The sequence below is a fragment of the Phaethon lepturus genome, unplaced genomic scaffold, assembly GCF_000687285.1.
Source record: "Phaethon lepturus isolate BGI_N335 unplaced genomic scaffold, ASM68728v1 scaffold52484, whole genome shotgun sequence".
Lineage (NCBI taxonomy): Eukaryota > Metazoa > Chordata > Aves > Phaethontiformes > Phaethontidae > Phaethon > Phaethon lepturus.
Window position 1 is genome coordinate 1 of NW_010535039.1, and position 7,666 is coordinate 7,666.

Consider the following 7,666-nt stretch of genomic DNA (forward strand, 5'->3'; position numbering starts at 1 on the left):
CGTCGGTTGCCGCATTAGCAGCACGTGACTCCCCTCCCCTCCACCTCGGCGCATGCGCAGTGGGAGGCGCTGGTCATCACCGGGAACCACCGTCGTCCTTAGAAAAGCTTTACTGACCGCGGGGGGGACATCCGCGGGGTACAAAAAAAATACCACACGCGCGCTCACACACACACAGAGGCAAAAACAGAACGAAAAGCCCATGCCCGAGAACACAAGGGCAGCTGGCCGGCTCAGGACGCAAGCTGGTCCACCTTCTCCTGCTGCCGGTCAGCCAGGTGCGACTCGATGATCTCAGCGAAGAGGTTCCTCTTCAGCAGGGTGTAAGCCAGAGGCAGCAGCTGGCCCACCGTCTTGTGGGAGTACTGTGGGAAAGAGGGAAAACAGGAGCAGCCCTGGGGGCTCAGTGCCTCTGTGCAGCCTGCGCTCTACCCATGGCCGCATTCAAAGGGCCTTTCTTCAGCCTGCGCCCAGAAAGTGGCGAGCACCCACCTGTGCTACACCGGTAACAGCCACAGCAAGGTCAGGCTGGGTTACCTGAACTGCCACAGTGAGAGAGGGAAACCGGGTTTTAGCAGTGCAAGAGATGATGGCTATTGCTGAGGCACCCAGGCATCCAGCCTGCAGTTTAAGTCCTGTCACGCTCCACAGCTCGAGGGAAGCACAATGGTACTTGGAGTAACCATTTAAGTGCTTCAAATGTATAAAAATCAGCGTATTTAGCATTTGTGATCGTTATTGTTTGTGTAAGGCCATTACACCTCTCAGATGAAAGGGTAAGAGGTTTAAGTGATTTTCTGTGTCTTGGGCTACAGCTAAAGTGTCAGTGTTGGCTCTATGCAGAGCTCCAGTCAGAGCTGGAAAGCAGCTCTCGGGCATCAACAGCCAGGCAAAAACACTGGGACCAGACCCTGGGTTATTTATGTGTGAAGCCATTGTTTTCCTTTTCTGTTTACCAAACTAGAAAATGAAGGTTTTATTTTCAGAAAACAGCTACAAAGTTACAGCTGTTTCAAATTGCTGCCCAAGATAAATATCAGGCCAAGATATAACTATTTATGACACGAGTTTGTCAGTGGTTAATCTCATGATGAGAAGCACGAAGCATGAAAGATGGGGTTTTGTCTCCACCTACTCAGCCAACTGGAAGTAACTATTTCCTCCACTGCCCTTCCAGATGTTGGAAGGAATTAAGGAGCTGAAGGAGCATAGTCACTGAAGGAAAGGTCCTAAATAAGCAGGGTATCAGAGGGAAATACAACACATTCTCAGATGCTGTAGGGAACTTAAGACTTCCTGCCCCACTCTCCTAAGAAACAAATTAGCAATTTAACAGTGTATGGACAGAGCAGTGAGTTTCCTTCATTTCAGTGGCTAAGTGTTTTAACTAGTGTTTAGCACAACTTTTCTAGGCCTACATTTAGTATTGCAAAATGTTTATCTTTCTACGTGATGCTTTGGAGCACCCCTTAGCCAATACTGTTTTTACAAAAAGAAGTATTTCGCATGAGTGTTTCTATGACACTAACATTGCACTGATGTTGAAGCTTCTTTATGTTATTTCCTAGCCATAGATTTATCACAGACACAATCCTTTTCATCAACGAGACAGTGGCTAATACAGAACAAAGTGTTAAGCAGAATCTTTACATGTGATTAAGCACTAGTAAGTCAATCAGCTTATTTATGATACTTGTTAACACAGAACCAGAAAGAGACTCCTTGTGGGAGATATCTTATGCAGCCATACAGGCAGTGCAGGCAAGCAACTGACCTAGGTTCAAATTTTTTCAGCTGGATTTACTACAAACATCAGTGTGTTTCTTGATGCAGCTGAACATGAGTGCTTGCACCCATACGAGCAGCTGGGGACAGGGGGCTACAGCTATTCGGTATTTCTGGATCAGATGGCTGATCATTTTTAGGCATCTAATAACAGCTCTGGATTGCAGGACTGCTTTCATGCAAGCAATTTTAAATTCAGCATGGAATGGTGTCATTAAGTTTGACTTTTTAACAGTCTTCGCAAACTAAGAATATTCTTGTAGACTTTCACGATTCCTAGGGACGATGATGGGATAGGGTTTGGAATAAAGATATACGACAGAACTACTCCTGGTCCGCGCATAAAGCAATGCAAAATTTTGTGAAGTGTAATTGTTGTGGTACTCACATGTGATCCATAGCAAAACAGGTCCATACCCAGTTCATACCCCATTCCATAGTCACATTCATCGTTAGCAAACTGAACAAAGGTCAGCATTTCTTGAATGGGTGCAAAGGCCTTCAGTCTCTCATCATCAGTAGGAGCATCAACAATGGCCTTACAAATTTTTTTAAGATTAGCTGCAAAAAAACAAAGCAGAAATATTTAGATGTCTAAGTAAAGAAATTTAATATTGCACACAAGTAGTCTGTGGCAAAAACATACCTGTGTGTCATGCTTACATGAAGGCTAAGTGGGCACACCCTGAGCTGCTGGTGGAAAAAGCTTCCCCCTCTCCTTTGCTGCTCATACTTGCCCCATGCCCATCCGTCTCAGTTCCCCAGAGACAAGCATTTGTGTGGTGAACTTGCACCATCAAGGAACTGATGCTTAGAACACCTCCAGGAGAAGAGAAAGGAACAAGGAATAAACCCACAAATGCCTGAGCATAGATCAGTTTTTTGGATCTACTTCCTGCATGGCTGTGATAAGAGAGAAGGTCATCTAAACTACTACTTCAGGAATTACTTCAGATTTAGCATGTTCCATTGATTCTCATCTGGTTCATTTAAAGAAAATACTTGGAGCTCAAGTGTGATGGTTAAGACTTCTGCCATTGACTCCCATTGCTCATATTCTTCAAGTAGGAAATATGAATGCAGTTTGGTTTTTGCAGACTGTGTGACTGAAGGTTGTTTACTTAAATAAAACAGAAGAATATAGTAAAACAAGATTATTTACCGTTTGTTTCAGGAAGTTCTCTGTATCCAACATCGTTTTTATCTACAGGAACAACTAGACCTGCTCCATGAAATGCTTTGGTCACCACCTAAATAAAGGGAGACAGGAAATTGAATATAGCACTGTTAAGTCAATACTGTGACATAAAATCACTCACCTCACTACACCTAACTGCTGGTGGTCAAACCTAATATAGTGTCCCAGGGCTCCAGGGCGTCAACTTAGTTTCAAATTATAAAGCAGTTACTTTCAAGTATTGAAGTTTAAAATAACTACAAACTCCGTTTTAGTCAAATTCTGAAATCCAAGAATCCTTCTAGTCACTTGTGTAGCACGGTTCTACATTTGTTTAGTCACCCCCTAGCATATTTCTGATAGGTATGCAAAAAACCTCTATTACTAATCCATATCATCCTTAATGTTCCTGTTTCCAATAAATCCAGCCCAACTGTTTGCGCCAATCTTCACCTTGAAGCAGGTTTCTCCATGCTCCCCATTTGTTTTAGTTTTTGGACTATTTCCCTTCTCTTTCCGGCCCCCCCCCCCTTAATTGAATAACAAGCCATAGTTTACAAGAGTAAAGTGTTTTTATTTAATCCTGTTACTTGGAACACATTTGTATTAATCTTCCCTCTCCTGAATTTTTAAAGAAAGTGCTGATTAACTTTGGAAATTCCTAAATGAAGCATCTTTACTGACTAGAAGGAGGAAAAAGAAAAAAAATAAAATAAACGGGCAAGTAAATGAAAAAAATTTAACAGAACTTAGTTCTCTCCAGTGGATCAGGAAAGTCATACTTTCTTATCTCTCTGCTTCATCTTCATGGTTTTTTGTTCCAGAGAATAACCCAGTTCTTTTGCTGTTCTTGTTAGTTTTTCATCTATGTCTTTCAAAATAGCACTTTTCTTTTTATCGGTCACTTCCTTAAGTTTTTTTGACAAAAATAATCTGCAAACAGAAAAAACATGTCTTAAGAGAGCTTAACAGGAAACAAACCAGCGAATGGCCTTCTAATCACTAAGTCCCCAAATCTTATAACAAAGATTAGCAGTCATGGGTTTATTTATACACGTAACTTGATAATGCAAGCTTCTTCACAACAAGAAGGAAAAAAAAAAGGTCCGGCACAGACAGTACTCTGGTGTTTCCTATCTGTATTTGCATTACAATGTAGTTTGTGCAATCTGCAGGTGCTGAAGATTCTCACGGACTCGGTAGCTGTTCATCTTTCTTATGGATTCAGTTTGCTGCTTCAGTGCCAGATTTACTATTTGTCACCCAAGTCAGGCACATAAATACATATTTATGAGTTTCATCATGGTGCTTTCAAAACAGATGTCCTCGTTTAACTCTGCGCTACACAAGGGTTCTTTTGCAGAAGCTTTTCTTCAGTATGCTTTCACTAACTGACACGCGTCTGTCCTCCAGAGCCTTCTATTTTTAACTGGCAGGTCATGAAATATGTTGTTTACATTCACAATGCAGGACCATGTAAAGCTTCATGAATCACACCAAATTACATATCCATATAAATGTTATCCTGTCTCAGGTCAGAAATGGTACTTCTTGTAGTTATTTATTACATGCAAAAATAATGTATTTTTTATGTAGGCAAGAACAAGAGCTAGATGCTACTCATTTAGTATGATATTCATATTTCCTTCATCTCTGTTTGAGATGACCTTTCTTTACTTATGAAGTATTTTAACACATCCAGTGGGCATTTTTTTTTTTTGCTGTAGAGCCTATCCCTTCCAATATATTTAAAGAATGAGATAATTTACACTTATCTATTTTACTTGTAAAAGGAAAATACTGTCAAGAAGCCTATTAAGGCTTTTGAGAGTACCTTAAAACTTGCTACCAGGAGCAGAAAATAAGCAAGTGTTTCTCAAGAAAGACCGATGTAGTAAATTAGCTACATTATTATACATTGCATATCCCAATTAATAGTTTCTCTTCTACTCTTAATAAAGAAAAGGATGAACCTTACTTGACTGCAGCAAAGACATTATCACCAACTTGTGAGATCACACAGCCCTTCTTAGCTTCATTTGCACCAACCCACACTGGAAGCTCATCTGGCACATCCCTGTTTTTATGAAAAAGTACACACAAATAGTCAAGCTATGTCCATTTCTCCTATTTCAAAGTAAAATTAATTTTCCTCCTTACCATGCTGCCATTTCCTTCAGACACTTAACAAAAAACACCCTTAGATCTAAAGCTCTAATATCTTACAGCATGGCTTTGAAAGGAGCTTGTATCAATACATGCAGAGAGAATACAGGTTCCCTTTATTTCATAAGACTTGACTTGTTCTTCTAGAGTATCATGGCAAAAGTTTAATAAGTGAAGGTGCTCTGGAGGGTTGGGGGCGTAGTTTAGTAAATATTTACATCTAGTCTTCAACTCCAGTATCTTTGATCTCTCTTAATATAAGATACCAACCCACGTTAATATTCTATTACAGAAGGGAAAGATTCTTGTTTGGTGATAGCATGCATTCTCAAATCCCATCTCGTGGAAAACAGAGGAGAAAAAGCTATACGTAATTTTAGTCCAGCAAGGGCACATATTAAATAAAATACCTGAAATATCCCATGTGATACTGTGTTTTGCTATCCCCGACAAGTATCGTCTGGAATTCTGGGGGATCATAGAAGAATCTCCAATGAAGATTGAAGTCCAGATCTGTTGATTTTGCTGTTTTGTGTTTTCCAGCAAGAATATCATATGGTCCAACCAGTGTAAGCCCAACACTTGACACAAGTGCATCTGAAAAATAATGCATGAACTCGTTTACTTTCTGGTGGGTACATATCTAAACTAAGAAGTTCCTGTGTCACTCAGGTATCAAAAGCTTCCCACTAGACAAGGAAAGCTGAGACATTCTTTTATTCAGATAGCTTTCATTCAAGAGTTAGGTTATTACACTGCGCCTAAGAAGTAGTGGCCAACAGTTCAATGTCCAGATGGAGACTGGTGATGAGCGCTGTCCCTCAGGGATCCGTATTGGGACCAGGACACCTTCAACAATGACACAGGATCAAATGCACCCTCAGCAAGTTTGCAGATGACACCAAGCTGAGTGGTGCAGTTGACACGCCTGAGGGATGGGATGCCATCCAGAGGGACCTGGACAAGCTCAAGGAGTGGGCCCATGTGAACCTTATGAGGTTCACCTGGGTTAGGGCAACCCCCAGTATCAATACAGGCTGGGGGATGCAGGGATTGAGAGCAGCCCTGCCAAGAAGGACTTGGGGGTACTGGTGGGTGAAAAGCTGATCATGAGTCAGCAAGCAATGTGCACTCGCAGCCCAGAAGGCCAACCGTATCCTGGGCTGCATCAAAGAAGCGTGACCAGCAAGTCGAGGGAGGGGATTCTGCCCCTTTACTCCTCTCTGGTGAGATCCCACTCGGAGTCCTGCACCCAGCTCTGGAGCCCTCAGCACAGGAAAGAGACATGGACTTGCTGGAACAGGTCCAGAGGAGGGCCACAAAAATGATCAGAAGGATGGAACACCTCTCCTGTGAGGACAGGCAGAGAGAGGTGGGGTTGTTCAGCCCGGAGAAGAGAAGGCTCCAGGGAGACCTTACTGCAGCCTTCCAGTACTTACAGGGGCTTCTAAAAGATGGGGACAGACTTTTTAGCAGGGCCTGTTGCCATAGGTCAAGGGGTAATGGTTTTAAACTAGAAAAGGGCAGATTTAGGTTAGATCTAAGGAAGAAATTTTTCACAGAGGGTGGTGAAACACTGGCACAGGCTGCCCAGACAGGCGGTAGATGCCCCATCCCTAGAGACATTCAAGGTCAGGTTGGACGGGGCTCTGAGCAACCTGATGTAGTTGAAGATGTCCCTGCTCATGGCAGGGGGGTTGAACTAGATGACCTTTAAAGATCCCTTCCGACCAAAAGTATTCTATGATTCTATGATGCCACGTGTTAGATGTAGTAAGTTTGGGGAAGCTGAAACCTGGATTGATACAAGGAAAGTTCAGTTCCATACTATACACTTCAAACGTATGTGCAAGAAAGGCAAATTTGGACAACAGTTAGTCCCTTTGTATTACACGATTTCAGTAATTATATTTTCTAAAGCTTGAACTGTACTGACATATTTGTGATTATCTCCAGTGTTCTTGTTTACACTCATGTAAGTATCCTGCATCTTAACCGGACTGAAGGAGCATTAGAATGCATCTGACCACCTCCACTTTGCCTGCCTTCAGGCTGGTTTTGAGAGTGAAAGTTAGAAAAGGAAAAAAAAGAATTAAAAACCCACCACTTGGTTTCTCAGGATCTAGTTCCTCACAAAACTTCCAAAACTGATAGAAGTCTTCAGGCAGTCTAAGCCGATAGCATGTTTCTGCTTCTTGACAAAGACTATCAGGGCTATCTGCCTGATTTGACCTTCTCTTCTTGACATCTCCATTTTTTTCACACTGTGGATAAAAAAACCCCACCAAAACAAAGTTCATTTAATTGCTTCCTGTCAGTTCTACTAAAGGATTTTACAAAGCTTCTGTTTTAATGGAGGAACAATGATCAAAACCATTAAGTCACGCTTGTTACTTAAACCAGCATACCAATTAGAACATCTATTTTGGACAGAAACCCTTAGAAGTGCCTTATCCGAGACATGTGCTAAACCTGTATGAAATAGCAAAGTCCTACTTTGATATTAATGGGTCAATCTAACCAACAGAAGCACACTTA

The 7,666-nt window shown here is 41.8% G+C and overlaps 1 protein-coding gene across 1 annotated transcript; it reads right to left on the reverse strand.

Annotated features, from left to right (window-relative positions):
- Positions 1–233: 233 nt before the first annotated feature.
- On the reverse strand, positions 234–7,392 carry LOC104613787 (chromosome unknown open reading frame, human C4orf27; the record flags this gene model as incomplete). Its single annotated transcript, XM_010285670.1, has 7 exons — positions 234–365; positions 2,174–2,346; positions 2,948–3,035; positions 3,745–3,895; positions 4,941–5,039; positions 5,539–5,725; positions 7,233–7,392. Coding segments are annotated over 7 exons (990 nt in total), but the record flags the coding sequence as incomplete, so codon positions are not given.
- Between the last annotated feature and the right edge of the window lie 274 nt (positions 7,393–7,666).